Source organism: Aotus nancymaae, unplaced genomic scaffold, assembly GCF_030222135.1.
Source record: "Aotus nancymaae isolate 86718 unplaced genomic scaffold, 86718_ANA_hifiasm-v0.15.2.pri h1tg000019l, whole genome shotgun sequence".
In the NCBI taxonomy this organism is placed as follows: Eukaryota; Metazoa; Chordata; class Mammalia; order Primates; family Aotidae; genus Aotus; species Aotus nancymaae.
In genome coordinates, this window is record NW_026988431.1 from 37,220,667 (window position 1) to 37,238,583 (window position 17,917).

Below are 17,917 nucleotides of genomic sequence, written 5' to 3' on the forward strand. Positions count from 1 at the left end.
AACAGATTCTTAGACTGGAAGTTTTGGGTCAAATGCTATGTCCTGTCATTCTTCAAGGATTAAAGACTTATGTTCTTAAAGATGTCAGTCCATCTCCAATGTACTTAATAAAATTAGGTAGTACCCAACATTTCCTCCTCCTTTATCTGCCTTTCCTTCCTGTTTTAGTGACCTTGCAGATGCTTTAGTGATCTTCCAGCTCTATGAGATGATACGAGTGCCAGTCAACTGGAGCCATGTCAATAAACCTCCTTATCCTGCCCTTGGAGGGAACATGAAGAAGGTGAATGAAATAATGACCATGGATATATTGTTACTGTTCTGATAGAAAACAAAGGATTTGGAGTTTCATGAAGTTGGGTAAAGTGTGCTCTGACCCCACAATTCTGATCCAAACCAAAATGTATTAAGCTTAACAGCCTTTTTACAAGTTTGCCTTAATAAATGTTTGCAAAGATGATGGCAGTCCCTCCAGTCAGACACTTTATATAACTATTTTCATATTTATCAAGTTGTAGTACTTAATGTTCTTTGAGATGTACTGTAAATGTACTCTTATTTTACAATTGGTATAACTTGCTGAATTTTTATTGGTTATCCACTCATGTATTCAACATTTATCAATTACCTGATACCTGTACAGTGTTATGCAGGATGTTAAAAAAAAAAAAAAGTATAAAACATGGAGCTGGTCCTCAGGAAAGCCTAAATAAATTAGGGAAATATGTGTGCAAACAACTACGATATGGTATTTGGTAAACAAAAATGAATATTATGAGTTCTAGGGAAGAAAGTTGAAGAGCTACTGAAATAGTAATATCAAAATGGGAAAGATACATGAGTGAACAATTCATAGAAAAAGAAATAATATGAATAGTAAACATATAAAAAAAACTTTTACCCAGAATAAAGAAATGCAATTTAGGGGGTGGGGAGAATTTAAAAAAAAAAAAGTAAAGAAATGCAATTTAAAACAAGAAACTTGCACTGCATCCAATGTTAGAGGAAGTATTCATTTGTATAATCTTTCTAAAACCAGTTTGGCAATACATATTAGTGATCTTCCAAAAAAATCCTTTGACCTAATAATTTCACCTTTTTCCATCTATTTTGATGAAAAAATCAGAAAGACACAAAGTTGTGTGGCAAAATGCTAATCATAGCAATGTTTATACAGCACAAAAGACAACAATCCAGTTGTTCAATAAAGGGTTAATAAATTGATACACCCATAAGATGAAGTGAAATGTGCCATTAAAAATAGTGTTTTACAGGAACAGAAAATCAAACACTGCATGTTCTCACTCATAAGTGGGAGCTGAACAATGAGAACACATGGATACAAGGAGGAGAACATCACACACTGGGGCCTTTTGGGGGGTGGGAGACAAGGGGAAGGAGAACATTAGGACAAATACCTAATGCATGTGGGGCTTAAAACATAGATGACAGGGCCGGGCGCGGTGGCTCAAGCCTGTAATCCCAGCACTTTGGGAGGCCGAGGCGGGTGGATCACGAGGTCAAGAGATCGAGACCATCCTGGTCAACATGGTGAAATCCCGTCTCTACTAATACAAAAAAAAATTAGCTGGGCACGGTGGTGCGTGCCTGTAATCCCAGCTACTCAGGAGGCTGAGGCAGGAGAATTGCCTGAACCCAGGAGGCGGAGGTTGCAGTGAGCCGAGATCGCGCCATTGCACTCCAGCCTGGGTAACAAGAGCGAAACTCCGTCTCAAAAAAAAAAAAAAAAACATAGATGACAGGTTGATGGATGCAGCACACCACCATGGCACATGTATACCTATGTAACAAACCTGCACGTTCTGTATGTGTATCCCAGAACTTAAAGTAATAAACAAACACACAAAAAATAGTGTTTTAGTAGTAGTGGCATGGAAATGAGCAGGATGCAAAAGTATATATTACATAATATGAATCTAATTTGTTTAAAATACATAACACACACAGATGCATTCAAAAGGGACTTCTAATTTTCCACATCTATAGAATGAAAATGTATTCAGAGACACTGTAATTTTAAAGAAAAAAATTTAAAAATATTTTAAAAGGGAAATACATCATAAAAGTAGTTAAATGGGTGGTATAATTATAAAGATTTATATGCATATTTTTCAGCATTTCTAGTCATTGGACTGCCTGCATTTTTAATTTCATTTGATGTGCATATAATTCTTTTCATGGGAGTAGAATTCAGAAAATTTTATTGACTAATTTCATTTTTTTCCTCCAAAATTTTGCATGCAAAATGTAACAGGGAAACAGAAATCAGCCATTCATTATACCTGGAATTTTAATGTGAACTACAAATAAATACATATGCCACAAAGGAATCATATGCAGAATACTTTTTCAACAAATACAGAATGAAACATAAAGCCTGAAGTAAATTCAGGATGTTTAAAAAATGAAGAAGCTGTACTTTCATGACACAGTATCACAGGGAATTATTTTATGGAATTTGGGCAATAATCAATAGATGTCATTTTCCTTCATTTACAAAGTTCATAAAGCTGCACCATTAAAATGGCCTTTCTTCATTATTTTCAAGTATTTCTTTTCACTCAAAACCTTGTATCCTATTATGTAACTCTTCTCATTGTCCAAATGATCTAAGCTTCATTTTTTGTTCAAAGCATTTGAAGTACTTGGTAACTAATATGGTTTGGCTCTGTCCCCACCCAAATCTCATCTTGAACTCTACTCCCATATGCTTTGTGGGAGGGACCCAGTGGGAGATGATTTGAATCATGGGGATAGTTTCCCCCATAGTGTTCTCATGTTAGTGAATAAGATTCATGAGATCTGATGGTTTTATCAGGAATTCCGCTTTTGCATCTTCCTCATTTTCTCTTGCTGCCGCCATGTAAATAGTGCCTTTTGCCTCCCACCGTGATTCTGAGGCCTCCCCAGTCATGTGAAACTGTAAGTCCAATTAAACCTCTTTTTCTTTCCAGTCTTGGATATATCTTTATCAGCAATGTGAAGACAGACTAATATAGTAATCATTTCTTCCATTAACTCTGTGAGACTGCACTCCAATTTTTTCTTGCTTTCTTTGTGCTCATTCTTACCTTTCATAGGTTCTTTATCTTTTAGCCTGACAATTCAGTATTTTCAAGGCCTGGTTCTTGGCCCAAAGCTCTTAACTTCCACAGTTATACTTTCAGGGAGTAGATTTGTTTTTAGGGTTTTAAGTCCAGATTGAGTATCCCTTATCCAAAATGCTTGGGACCAGATCTATTTCAGATATTGGAATATTTTCAGTGTACTGGTTGAACATCCTTAAAACAAAAATCTGAAATGCTGCAATGAACTTTTCTTTTCGGTATTGTGTCAGTGCTCAAAAAGTTTTAGAATTTGTAGTATTTTGGATTTTGGGATTTTTTTTCAGAGGGAATTTCATTCTTTGCTTTTGTTGCCCAGGCTGGAGTGCAATGGTGTGATCTCGGCTCATCACAACCTCTGCCTCCCAGGTTTAAGCTATTTCCTGCCTCAGCCTCTGGAGCAGCTGGGATTACAGGGATGCACCACCATGCCCAGCTCATTTTGTATTTTAAGTAGAGACGAGGTTTCTCCACATTGGTCAGGCTGGTCTTGAACTGCTGACCTCAGGTGATCTGCCCACCGCAGCCTCTCAAAGTACTAGGATTACAGGTGTGAGCCACCATGCTCGGCTGGATTTTCAGATTAGGGATAATCAACCGGTACTATCGTACACATGGATTACCTCTAGGAACCTAATGTCTAATTATTTCTCTAGTTTGGTACCTCTCTAGATCTTAGAAGTGTTCTGCCAAATTTGGAACCAAGTATTGCCAATAAATAAAATATATGCTTTCCCTTATGTTAGCACCTGTTTCCAGTTTCTTTTTCAATGCTGGTCATATGAATATATTTTTAAGCCTCTATACTAGCAACTCTGAACTCCTTTCTCACTATCATCTCCCTCAGGAACTTTGGTCTAACTGTAAAGCAGATGGCTCTTCACTGAAACACATTTTACGCATGTGATTACTGCAGTTTGTTATAAAATTCTCCCACTGAAATGGGTGTCCATAGTGTGCTTTCCTGTTCACACTGTTAAATAATTCAAGTGCTAATGTTATTTTCCGTAAATTAGGAATCTATTCTATTTTTAAAATAATCTACATTCTTATAGCCTATATTTCTTTTAAACAGGCTAAACCTATAATTTATGATTACTACAAAAAAATTGTTAAAAATTAAATAATAGGTTTAGCCTGTTTAAAATTGTAAAATTTTAGCCTGTTTAAAATCATACTAAATTATAGGTTTAGCCTGTTAAAATTTTTTTTTTTAATTTTCTTTTTGAAATTTTTAGAAATAGGGTTTCACTATGGTTCCCAGGCTGCAGTACATGCTATTCACAGGCATGATTATAGCACACTACAGCCTTGAACTCCTGCCCTTAAGTGATCCTCCTGCCTCAGCCTCCTAAGTAGCTGGGACTACAGACATGTGTCACCACACATACCTTTTCCTTGGATTTTAAAAAAGTATACATATGGAACATTTTATTATTAAAAATTATTTTAAAATATATACATATCGTTTGATATGTATATGTTTTATTCAATTTGTGAAGTGAGCCAGGCAGATGTTATAGCAGGTTCAAAGATCTTCCATTTTTGTCTGTAGTAAACTGAACTTGGGAATTTGGAGTCTCTTTTTTAAAGAATAACCATATATTCATACAAGTTCTTTTATTGTATTAGCTGTCTCACCTTTTCTGGAAATATTTTCTGACTATTGGGAAAAATGTATCTATGTACTTTAGGTTGGTTTGTGTTGTAATGGTACCTTAACTAACTTGTGGAAGAAAATTAAGAAAAATTGTATTGTCTTTAATTGTTTATTCTAGAAAGTACTTAGTAAGCACTTTTGTTCCTACGGGTGATATTGTAAGATTATGAGAGCTTGTAATTTCATTGGAGCAAAAAGACTCAGATACATAAAAATTTATAGGTCTTGCTGTAAGAAACACAGCATTAGATAATGGAGATAAAAAAAAAAAACAACAACCTATTGACTCCAGGATAGACCAAAAAAAGTTATTAGAGAAAGGACCTAACTGGACTTATATCACTGGAAAGAAGTATGTGTGTGTGTGCAGATGACGGGGTGGTAAATAATTTATTAGTTGTTTATGTATCAGATTCTTACTTTAGGCAGGGCATTGTGCTGGGAGTCGGGAGAGTATGATATAGATTTGTGCATATAAAAATTTTTGTCCTTTAGAAGAAGCTTATACTATAGTTGAAAGAAAACAAATGAAAGGCTAAGTAGAAGATGATACATAAACATTACAAAATAAACATTCTTAGGACTTCAAGCAAAGGATAGATCATTATTAGCTCATATACAGTTAAGGTTAAGCCTTTGTTGAAGAAAGTGGGCCAAATGCTGAATGTCAGAGGATGAGTAAGATCTGGGTAAAGAATATAGGAGATGAAGTTAGATTCTTAATAAAACAATTACTTTCTTCTCTATTTTTAAATTTTAAATATAGATCTAGACAAAACATCATCGTTACTTCTATTCAAGGAAATCAGGAAACCTAGGTTTTTAGTCACAGATGTGTCACTGATATTTCATCTTGGATAGTCAACCCTTTTTTTTTTTTTTTGAGATGAAGTTTTTGCCTGTTGCTTCGGCTGGAGTGCAATGGCACAATCTTGGCTCACTGCAACCTCCACTTCCTGGGTTCAAGCGATTCTCCTGCCTCAGCCTCCCAAGTAGTTGGGATTACAGGCGCCTGCCACCATGCTAATTTTTGTATTTTTAGTAGAGCTGAGGTTTCACCATGTTGGCCAGGCTGGTCTTGAATTCTTGACCTCAAGTGATCCACCTGCCTCAGCCTCCCAAAGTGCTAGGATTACAGGTGTGAGCCACCACACCAGGCCTGGATAGTTAAGACTTTGAGTAGGAGGGGATCTTAAAACTTTCCAGCCAGTTGTTCATCTTTCTAGGTTAACCCAGTGCTTTAATATCTTCAACTAGAAAATGGAAATAATTATGTCCTTGCTTTCCCTGGGTTATTATTATGAAATGAAATTTGGTCATATAAATTTAATGTGTCATCATAATTATTTTTCGGATGGCTGAACTAGGCTGGCATATTCATGAGATATGTTTTTAAAAATCTGTTTTTATACCTAAACTTTTACTTATTTATAGATTGAAAACTGTAACTATGCAGTGGAACTTGGGAAGAACAAAGCCAAATTCTCCTTGGTTGGCATTGCTGGGCAGGACCTAAATGAAGGGAATTCAACACTTACCCTGGCATTGGTATGGCAGCTGATGAGAAGGTAAAGGCTGAAATGTTTGTAGCAACACTGCCTGTTTCCTCCAACAAGTAATCTGAACTAAACTTTTAGCTATTTTTGAACAATAATGAACATAGAAGAAATATACAATGCAAAATATTTTAACTTTTAAAGGATTTACTGTTTTTTTTTTTTTGTAAATTATATTTTATGTAAAAATGGGTCAATATCCAGAAACACTATCACCATTTTTAATGCCTCTTAAAAATGGCTTTGTAAGTAATTAAGTTTTAAAAATACCCTGTAGTAGTTTTTGTTTCTGATTAGTGAGGTTTGTAACTTTGGAATGTAACTGGGTGCAAATGCCAGACTAAAATTAGAAATATTTATTAGAACTGAACTTTTCCTTAAGTCTTTATCTAAATGTTGATATAAATTATGTGAAAGCAAATTTCACTCTTTTCAGTCTCAAATGTACATCTTTTCTGTTGCAGGTACACATTGAATGTGTTATCGGATCTTGGAGAGGGTGAAAAAGTAAATGATGAAATTATTATTAAATGGGTCAATCAGACTCTTAAAAGTGCAAACAAAAATACTTCTATTTCCAGCTTCAAGGTAATCAAGAGTCTTAAAAAAATTTTTTTTGTAGGTATAGGAAGAAATTTTTATTGGGAATTACATTGGTTTGGTTTAGAATTATATTAATGTTGTATGTCAGAAACATGATTTATGAGTTTAGGTATACTAATTATTTGGCATGTGTAAACTTGAAATACTCAGTTTTAATTACTAAATTTTTTATTAGTTGTCCAGTTAAGTATAAATGCAGGTCAATATTATCTGACTCTGGTAATCTAATCTTAAAAAATAAACAGAATAGAGCCAAAAAAAAAAAAAAATCCAGTTGTCAAATGTAAAAGATAAGAAGCTATTGTTTATATAGGACCTATAATGTTTTGTGCTCCCTAGCAGCAGTCTCAGAATTGTATTGACATCATTTCCAAGGCATAACAGAGGCAGCCAAACCGATTCAAGTGGGAATTGAGAAAACTGGTAGGAAAAAAAAATCTTGTCATCTGGCTTCATAATGGCACTTAACACTCACTCCCGAGCATTTGTGGATGATTCATAAAGCACTCAATGTAATCTGTACATACATACCCACTAATTTTCATGCATTTCCATTGTGTTTTGCTTTTGCATGCAAGCCGATGTTAGCTACAAATAAGCATGTCTGCTTGTACAACATTCATTCAGTGAACCTTGTGTTTGTGATTTTATTATGTGTGAGAAACTAGCAATCAATTTGTATTTTTTTTCTGAAATAAAGTACAGAGATGAAACACTAAGCTATCCTAAGAGATACCCATTTTTATCTCTCTCTCTCTGCCTTTGCTCTATATGCTTAAAAACATTGCAAAGTGAAAAAAATGTCAGAAATTTATAAATGCAATCTTCTCATGTTTGCCAAAAACTGAGGCCCAGAGCAGTTTTAGCAGGACAGCTGGACATTGGCAGTGATGTTGCCTGATCCTGGTTGAAGTGCTTTGCTTTCCCCCCTTTACTATCTTGGAAGAAACTAATGACATTGAGTTTTTGTTACTGCTTATTTTAAAAAATAATAATAATAATTTTCAGTCCATGATTTGTCTCTATGTGTTTTAGATGTAAAACACAAAAATATAAAATAGCAATGGGCATTGTATTATAAAATTCTCTAATTGGCAGTTCTTTAAAATTGTTATGTTGAAATTATATGCATTTGTACTTTTATAGAAAATATTAAGCATGTATATAGTTCATTATAATGAGAAAATATTTAGGAGCAAATTAATATTTATTGAGCTCTTATTAAGTAACTTTTCTAAGTAAAGAAAAAGGTATAAAATATAAGAAATTAATTTGGCCCTCTGAGTGTTCACCATTTACTTTAAAGACAAAGATTGTGTAGCTGAGAAGGTAACAATACTATAAATGATAAAATCCAAGTAATACAACTAATATTTTGGATGAAAAATCTGATCATTTCCAATTGAATGGTCAGTGAAGAGCAGAAAAAGACAGCTGGATCTGAACATCATAGATGGTGGGACAATTTGAATTGATGGAGAGAAAGGGGGAAAATCCTATTTCTCCTAACTTTGTGACACATGCCTTTATTCAAGAGAAAGGGTCCATCTTGAATAAAGGCATGTGTCAGAAAGTTAGGAGAAATAGGATGGCTCCCAAGGGATGATGTGCAAGATATAAACTGAGTCAAGATTGTGGAGGAATTGGGCCTAAATAAAAGATATTGAGTGAAGCAGGATAAGAAAGGCAATTATTTTAGGAATACTAATCTGAATGTGGTGAGCAGGGTGGGGAGGGAGAACAGTGTAACTACAAGGACAGTGCAAAAGAATCCAAGGCAATACTCAAGGTGTGAAGTAATCAAGGGGTTGAGGCTGGCAATGGAAATGGTAAGATTAGAACGCTATAAGTTACTGCAAAAGAAGAACTAGGTTTGGGTTCTTGATTTTGGGAAGAAGAGGGGAAAGAGGAGTCAGAACTCTTGATGTTTTGGGCATAGGTAACTGGAAAACAGATAACACTAACAGAAATGGGGATGTCATGAGATACAGCTGCTTCCTGGAAAAGGTGATGAATTCAGTTTTAAGTTTGAGTTTGAGGTAATTTTAGGAAAATGGAGCGGGGTGAAAGGAGACATTAAAACTGGAAAGACAGACTTGGTGATCAGTTGAATGAAAGAGTTGAGAAATTGGAGTGCATAAACTTTTAAGGGAGAGCAACCATGAGAAAAAGCTGACTTGAGAGTATGGCTCTACTTAGAACTGAGGAGGCAGAAACATCACAAAAGTGCTTGGCATTTAGTATATGCTTAATGAAAAAATCTTTAAAGAGAGTGCAAATGGTTAAGAAATGTGGCAATGAATGCTAAAAAATAGTTGAAGTTAGGGAGGTTTTTCCAGCTACAGAAGGCATTATGTTTGAAGGCTATAAGAAGTGGCACTAGCAAAAAACAAACAAACAAACAAAAAACCATTTTAATCATAATCTAGGCAGCACCGTAAGAATTTCAGAAAAGACAAATTTACCCTCTTAAGCCACAAAGTGATTTTCTCTCGCTAAGAAGACAGAGAAGGTGGTATATCAGCAAATAATAATCATAATTGCCATTTATTGAGTCCTTTGTGTCACTGTGTTAAGCACTTTGCACATTGTTTCTTTTAATTCTCTAAATACTCTGAGCAAAAAGGTGAGCATTAGAGAAGTTAAATAACTGTCCACTGTCATACAACTTTTAAGCAGAACAGCTGGGTTTCATATCTAGGTCCAGCTATTCCACGTACAAGTTGAAAGCCAGGCTTTGGAGTTGTATGGCCCTGGGTTGACTCTTGCTGAGCTACTGATTAGCTGTGTAACATACTGCTCATTTATTCCATAAATATCCAAAGCTTACCCTGTGTCAGGTGCCTTGCTAGTCGCTGTGGCTACATAGTGCCCTCAAAGAGCTCACTATTCAGGGAAGGTGGCAAATAAGAAAACAAGAATCACAGTATGGGGTGTCAGCAGTACTATATAAATCAGCTAATGGGGGAGTGTGCGAGCACATGAGAAAGGCATCTGTTTTACAGAAACCTTAGCAGTTTATACTAACAGTGGGGCTAATCTACTGATGAATAAAACAGAACTTACTTCCGGCTCAGCATTTATATCTGTGTGACCATGGGCAAGTTATTAATTTCTCTGTTCTTTAGTTTCCCCACATCTAAAATGGGGAAATTAATAATCCCTATCTTTTAGGATTGTTGTTAGACTACATAAGTTAACAAAATGTAAAGAGCTTAACAGTACCTAGCACATATGAAGGGCTCAATAAATGGGGATTACCACGCTGTTGGCATTGCTAATATATAAAGGGCCTCATGTGGCGGTTGGGGGAGTGTTCTGCTGAGTCTTTTAGGGAAGTCTGGTGGCCACATCACTGTTTTTCCACTTTTATTTTTTAAAATGACAGAAACAGCAATGGAATGAAATGTTCTAATAATATGTATCAAATGAAGGGAAAAAGATGACACAACTCATTATCTTGAAAATCAAGCTCTAGGCTAATTCTAGATTAAGATATTGAAATTCTTCTTGCTGAAGTAATTTCCTGATGATTAACTTAAGGAAGTAAAAGTAAAAATAATGGTAATGTATTTATATACTAACGTAAGGGTTTTCACTATAACCCCTTTCCCTTTGCAAAAGTAAAATGTCTTTCACTGATAATGTACAAATCAGAGGAATCAGAAGACAGGCCTATTTTCTTGGTAACAAGAAGATAAGAGATCTGACACAATCTTTAGAAACTTAAATTTTTCATTCAACTCAGTAGAAGCTTAACCCAAGGTAACTCATAAGAAAATGGGTGGGAAAAATACTTGTTTCCTAAATCTAAATGAAATATTTAAAATACCACAAATAATGTAAATAAGGAATCAAATTATAGCACAATTAAACAAGTCACTTGTCTTTTTAAAAAATAATCATATTTGAAAGGTAAGCCCACAGAAATTAAAAATTTATTATAGAATGATACAAATATTTTTAGAAAGTATAATACAGTACACCTTTAGAGTCCTCTAGAAAGCTTACTAAAAATGTAGATTACCAGTCTTATTCATAGATAACCTGATATTAATTTGAGTGGGGCTAGATTTGTACTTTTAACAAGTACCCCATATGATTTTAATGTAGGTGGTCTGCAGACTATATATTGAGCAAACAGATATGACAATTTCTCAGAAACAGAAGATGTGAAAAGCAGATCCAGATTACCAGCATCAGATAGACTTAAAGACCCTAATTATTTTTACCATCTCTTACCCGTGCCCAAAGATCTGTATCATAAAATGAACATTCCTAATAAGAATATACATTTTTCTAAAATTGATAAATGAAGTGGCTCATAGATCATGGCTCAAAGAAGCCTGTTACTCTTCTTCACATGGCTTCAAGTTGTTTTATTAGGCATTTATTAAGAACTGACATTTGGCTAGAGCCTATACTAGATGCTTTCACCTCAGTATTCCTAAGAATCTTATGATATTCTACTTTAGAGATTAGGAAAGGGTGCTCTGGCTTCAAGTAAACAGAAACCCAATTTCAAGTGGTTTAAACCAAAAGGAAAGGTATTAACTACAATAACAGTAATCCAGAAGTAGGGTAGACTTCTGGATTGGTTGAACCAAATTGAAGAATGTCATTCAGGACTCAATTATTTTTTCACATCTCTGATTTGCCATCTAATGTGCCCACTTCACTCTAACGCTGGTTTTCCTTTTGGTCAGGATAGTTGCTGCTTGTGACAGAGGTTTCATCCTCTCATTCACATCCAGGAGGAGGGGTTGCTGGCTTTCCATAAAATAGGCCCAAATTAAATCACTGTGGTCATAGAATAGGATTCCTCCATTTGGCTTAGACCAGTGTTTTGAAACCTTTAAAAAATTATCCTCTAAGGAAACTTTTTAGACATTTTTTCCTTTTTTGTCTCTCTCCCATGAAATTTTAATGCAGAGATACACTGTATACCTGTTTATGCACTGTATGCTTTATACATAAAAAAGGGTATCACCCTGTCCCCACTGAGAATGCTTGACCTAGATTAATTCAGGTTCACTCCTGGAACTGTGAATGTCAGTCTTCCTTGAAGCTTATGTCTATGTGAAGGAGGTATGGATATAGAGCAAAAATATGGGTTCTGCTGGTATGGAAGAAGTAAAGAGTGGGTAGATTCTGGGCAGGCAAGCAATGGTGGGCACTATTCAAGCTGAGAGAGAGAACAAATAATTTGTTCACATGCTGATAAGTGGTAAAAATCAGTTCAGATCAGGATGTCTGATTTCATCTGCAATGAACTATTCACTATAATTTAGTTGTCCATTTTTAGCGTGCCTTGGTGGTAACTTCAAAATGGAGAGACTCTTGGGCATTTTAGAGTCAGACTGTCATGGGTTCAAATACCAGCTCTGTATTTACTGGTTGTGTAAACAAGTCATTTGAGCTATCTTAACTTCATGTTCTTCATCTTTTTTAAAAAGAGAATTCCTTTACTACCAAGATGCCAATGTTTCAAAGGAGGATGAAATAAACTAAAACATGTAAAACAACAAGAACAATTTTTTTTAAATATTAGTCCCCTTTCACTATTTCATTTTTCTTTCGGAAAAATATTAAGGGAAGGCATAGGGATTAGTGATCTAAGAAATATATGAGTAGAATTTGTAAAATTGTTAATTAAAAATTCCTTTCCTACTCCCTTTCAAAAGTGGTATATTTTTTAAAGAATGGATACTATGGTTAGCATACTTAAGAGCTATCATGTCCACAAACCTTATTCAGGTATGGTGACAACTCTATACTATAATTTATATAAAGATTTAAGGAAAAGTGTATTTTAAATTGTTTATTTATGTGTGCTGGTTGCAGAAAAGCTGAATGTTAGGTACAAAGAAAATTTATAGATTGCCTTCAGTTATATAATCAGAAGAGTCTGAAAATAATGAAAATTAAAGGTCAGATGTTTATGAAGGTTCATCTGTACTTTATTTTCTAGGATAAATCTATAAGCACAAGTTTACCTGTCCTAGATTTAATAGATGCCATTGCACCAAATGCAGTTCGTCAAGAAATGATCAAGAGAGAAAACTTATCTGATGAGGACAAGCTGAACAATGCTAAGTAAGCCTTTATGGTTAATATTAGAACACAGTGGCCCTGTAATCCTCTAAAATCCTTATAGGAAAGGTTACTATGCCCTTAAAATTCGTATTTTTAAATACAACTTGTATGGGAATATGATTTAAGACTCACAAACTTAACTTTTTCATAAAACTAATCTTGTCAAAATATTTCACTCTTTTGTTAAAATATGTTAAGTGAAAACACGCTGGTTAACACCAAGATATTTTTCTTGTCTCTTCAAGATATGCCATTTCAGTTGCTCGAAAGATCGGTGCCCGAATATATGCATTACCTGATGACCTCGTAGAAGTGAAACCAAAGATGGTTATGACGGTGTTTGCGTGCTTAATGGGAAAAGGACTGAACAGAATAAAATAATCATTTCATATGGTTTTCTGCCACATTAAACATATTCTATGCCTGACAGTTTACAGAATTCTAAAATGTAGTGGGTATAAAACCAGAGATTATTTGTATGCTCAAAATAGTTATATATTCATTAATGAATTCAATATCCTGTTCATACTAGTTAGAGCTGGTCAGCCTTTTTGGATAACACAGTTAATTTACCAGCTGATACAGATAATAGAATATATTCATAATCAAGCTGATACTTCATGATTAAATTATTTTGTTGCTTTAAAGTCTTATTAAGACAAGACTAATTCTTTTTTATAGTTCAAAAAAGATGAATACAGAAGTTTTTGCAGGTTCTGCTGTGAAATGTGTTTTGATTTTTGTGTGTGTTAATTTTGATCATAAATGCATTCATACTCATAATCCAGTTTTATTTGCTTCCTCCAACTATTTAAAGTGGTCCAAAAACACTTTTCTGTAAGTTTCTATACTGTCTAAAACCTTATGGTGACAAGTATTGTTTATTAATATCAAACTTTTTTATATATGAGAACTAATTCTTGAATAAATCCCAAAGTTCACTCTCTTGTTAAGTAGCAGCAGCTTTTTACTTAAAACTTAATTTTAGCTGCATTGATACCTTACATATCCTAGTTTGGTAATACAGCTTTAACTATGACATGTAACATATATATGTCGGTAGGATATTACTAGAGATATATGTGTGCATATATGTTTTTTCTTTTTTTGCACCTGAATCACCCAGCTTTTCATAAGTGGTATGTATAATTAATTGGTCATTCAGCCAACCATCAGTATTTTTCCCCCACAACATGTGTAACACTTTTCAGTTTGTGGATATCTGATACATTAAGATTTCTTTTTATAGGTATTCATTTTGAATGTGCATATAGTTATTTGACTCCTTCCAAATACTTGTAGACAAACATTGGCTAGAACATCCCAAGATATGTTGACACTATACTGTTAGCTTCGTATTATACTTACTAATTTAGGTCTCTATAGATGCCCTATATAATTTAGAATGTGCCCACTGAATATCTTTAATAGAAAGTAACATAAAGCTAATATTCAATGTAGAGTATTTTCATGTTTTTTTCACAGCCCATTACTAATTGGCAATGTTTGGTTAATGTTTGTGTTACTTGGAAGTAGCTACAGCTTGGACCTATTTTTTTTTTTTTTTTTTCTAAATTTTTAGCATTAGTACATTTCTGCTGCTAACAATTGAATCCAGAAATCTACTTCCTCCATCTTCCACTATTAGTGCCAGTGAGCAATACTGTCGTGCAACAAAAATGTCACTTTATGTCAGTGTGAATGAGTAGTCTAAATTCCCCTACTACCATTGATTTAAACACATATGTTGGTAAGAGTGAGACTGCCCATGTGTTTAGAATTTTTTAAATGAAATGATCAACAGGTGGAATTTTGAAATATATTCTTCTACAAATGAGATTTCTTTTCCTTTTATATTTTGATGATTGCTTTCTTATATGAAGATTAAGATATGTTCTTGCTCTTTTATAAGATTATTTAAATTATGTTTCCTCTGTTTTTTTTCACCATTGTATTTACTAAGTTATCAGATTTACAAGAAATCTGGCACTTTAGGGTGTTCTTTTTCTCACAGAGTATATTTAATAAAAATGTTGTGTATGTAGAAATGTGTCTGTATTTCATTCGAAGAAAAATATTCAGCCTTGAAAATTTGTCTAGCATAAGTTTATTTTCCAGAAAATAAAACAATTCTTAAATGAGTTAATAAAACAAAAAAATTGAATTTCATAATTTCTTTGAAGATGAGGGTAGTTCTTTTGTCCTTAAATATGAAGAATTATTAAAAACCATCTGCGTGATTACTAAAATTTAGTTTGTGCTGAAATAATTCAGGTGAATCAGTCCATTCACAAATTTATCATCTATTATGATCCAGATACTATGCTTGACACTGGGGATTCAGCTGAGGAAAACACAGATGAAGAAGTCTCCTGACCTCATGTATCATATATTAGTAGAGAGATAGTTGGCAAATAATAGGAATTTTAGATAGTGATAATGCAGTAGAAGAAATAACATAGGGTAATGTGATAGAGACTGACTTGGGAAATGGGGTGGAGATTATTTGTATTTGGGTGGTCAGGAAAGGTCTCTCAGGATATTTGTGCTATGAGTGTTCAGCAGAGAGAACAAATGTAAAGAAGCTGAGGCAGGAAGTCCTGTAGGCATCCTAGAAGACAAACAGGTGAACATGGCCTGAGACTACTGAGGGAGAGGCAGAGTCTGGAGATGTAGATGGGGTCTTGGATATTGTAGAACTAGATCTAAATCTGGATTTTTTTTTTCTTCTCTGGAGTCATGACTGCTGTTTGTATATGTGGTTTTGGTAAGTTGCTTGAAGTAATATGCTGCTTCTGGATCTTGGATGCTATTGTTCATCACAACTTTACCACTGGTCTCTGTATCACTTGTGTAGAATAAACTGATAGGTGGCCGGGTGCCATGGCTCATGCTTGTAATCCATGCATTTTGGGAGGCTGAGGTGGGCAGATCACAAAGTCAGGAGTTAAAGACCAGCCTGGCCAACATAGTGAAATCCAGTCTCTACTAAAAATACAAAAACATTAGCCGGGACTGGTGGTGGGCACCTGTAATCCCACCTACTTGGGAGGCTGAGGCAGGAAAATCACTTGAACCAGGGAGGTGGAGGTTGCAGTGAGCCGAGACCATACCATTGCACTTCAGCCCGGGCACAGTGGGAGACTCCATCTCAAAAAAAAAGTAAACTGAAAGGCTGTATAGATTATGTTAAAATACCCCAATTTATGCTGGATAAAGAGTGTACCAGGCCAGGCGTGGTGGCTCATGCCTATAATCTCAGCACTTTGAGAGGCCAACGTGGGAGGATTGCTTGAGGCCAGGAGTTAGAGACCAGCCTGGGCAACATAGATTCTGTTGCTACAAAATTTTATTAATTAATTAATTAATTTATTTATTTATTTTTGACAGAGTCTCTCTCCATCACCCAAGCTGGAGTGCAGTGGTGCGATCTCAGCTCACTTCAACCTCTGCCTCCTGGGTTCAAGTGATTCTCATGCCTCAGCCTCCTGAGTAGCTGGGATTACAGGTGTGCATCACCATGCCTGGCTAATTTTTGTGTGTGTTTTTAGTAGAGACAGGGTTTCACCATGTTGGCCAGCCTAGTCTTGAACTCCTGACCTCAAGCAATTCACCCACCTCAGCCTCCCATGGTACTGGGATTACAGGCATGAGCCACTGAGCCCAGCCCTCCATTTTTTTTTTTTAATTAGATGGGTGTGGTGGTGTGCACCTATAGTCCTACCTACTCAGGAGGCTGAGGTGGGAGGATTGTTTGAGCCTGGGAGTTCGAGGTTACGATAAGCTATGATTGCACATTGCACTCCAGTCTGGGTGACACAGCAAGACGCTGTCTCTTAAAAACAACAAAATGTGTACTAGACAGGTAAGAGAGGATTTCTGCATCTGAGATCATCTAAAAAGACTTCAGAATAATAGGGTGCGTTGCAATATTGCCTTACTTAGAAGTAGGAACAGCCCCTTGACCCCCAACACTTTGAAAGGCCTCCTGCTAGGATTATCTACTAAAGTAGGTTGGGATTCTTATCTTAGAAATTAATCCAGCCCCTATGGGGGTCCTCTGGATAAAGAATCACCTAAGCCCAGCGACTTGCAAATGCTTCAGATTAAAGTGAAGCTATAGCTCTATTTCACTTGCTCTCTTGCTATATCACATGTACAACATAGTTCTGAGCCATCTAAATTTTTACCCTCAAACTGGAAGTTTTGGGTACATCAGGGTTAGTGTTTTTCTGCTACTGACTAAAATTTTTGCTGTACTACAGAGAGTCTAAGCACACATGCATAAATACAAATATGTGCCACTGTTCACTGGTCACAAATTTACAATGAACAATCTTGACATTCCACCACATAAACAAACTTGGAACTGTATTAAACATTACAAATTGGGGAATATTTACTATCCACCAGAGATAAGACAGAAAAAAAAATAGATTATCAACTGTTTTGAAGTAAATACATGAAAATGTTTGGAAAGATGGACAGTCCTGGCATCTGCTAAGGCCTCTTAGAGAAGATCTGACAAAGACTCTGAATTATGAGAAAGTTGTATTTAGGAAATTCGGGAGTTAAAGTGTTGGCTGAGACAGGGATGGAATATACCAGCCTGAACAGGATAGGAAGTATTTCCCCAAAATATAAAATACTCTGAAGTAAACTTTTATGTATTCTCTTAAAAACCTAAAACCTTAAAGGCACAATTTAGATTTTTCTATAGTTGATTATGGGAAGTAACAGGAATTATTCAAGAGGCATAATTTCCAGTTTCTCTTCCATTAGCTTTTAAAAGTGGAAGACAATAGCAAAACTCTATAATGTTTACAATGCTTTAAAAGTTTGGTTAAAAAATAAATTATTTGGCAAGGTACAATGGC

The 17,917-nt window shown here is 35.1% G+C and overlaps 1 protein-coding gene across 4 annotated transcripts in view; it reads left to right on the forward strand.

Moving 5' to 3' along the window:
* Positions 1-15,073, forward strand: part of PLS1 (plastin 1) — a 109,862-nt gene extending 94,789 nt beyond the window's left edge. For all 4 annotated transcript variants that reach the window (XM_012437095.2, XM_064378776.1, XM_064378777.1 and 1 more), the window contains 5 exons: positions 169-283; positions 6,220-6,353; positions 6,806-6,929; positions 12,916-13,040; positions 13,286-15,073. In XM_012437095.2, coding sequence (XP_012292518.1) covers positions 169-283; positions 6,220-6,353; positions 6,806-6,929; positions 12,916-13,040; positions 13,286-13,421 — 634 coding nt within the window. In that variant the 3' untranslated portion in view covers positions 13,422-15,073. The remainder of the gene's footprint in view (positions 1-168; positions 284-6,219; positions 6,354-6,805; positions 6,930-12,915; positions 13,041-13,285) is intronic.
* Positions 15,074-17,917: the final 2,844 nt, after the last annotated feature.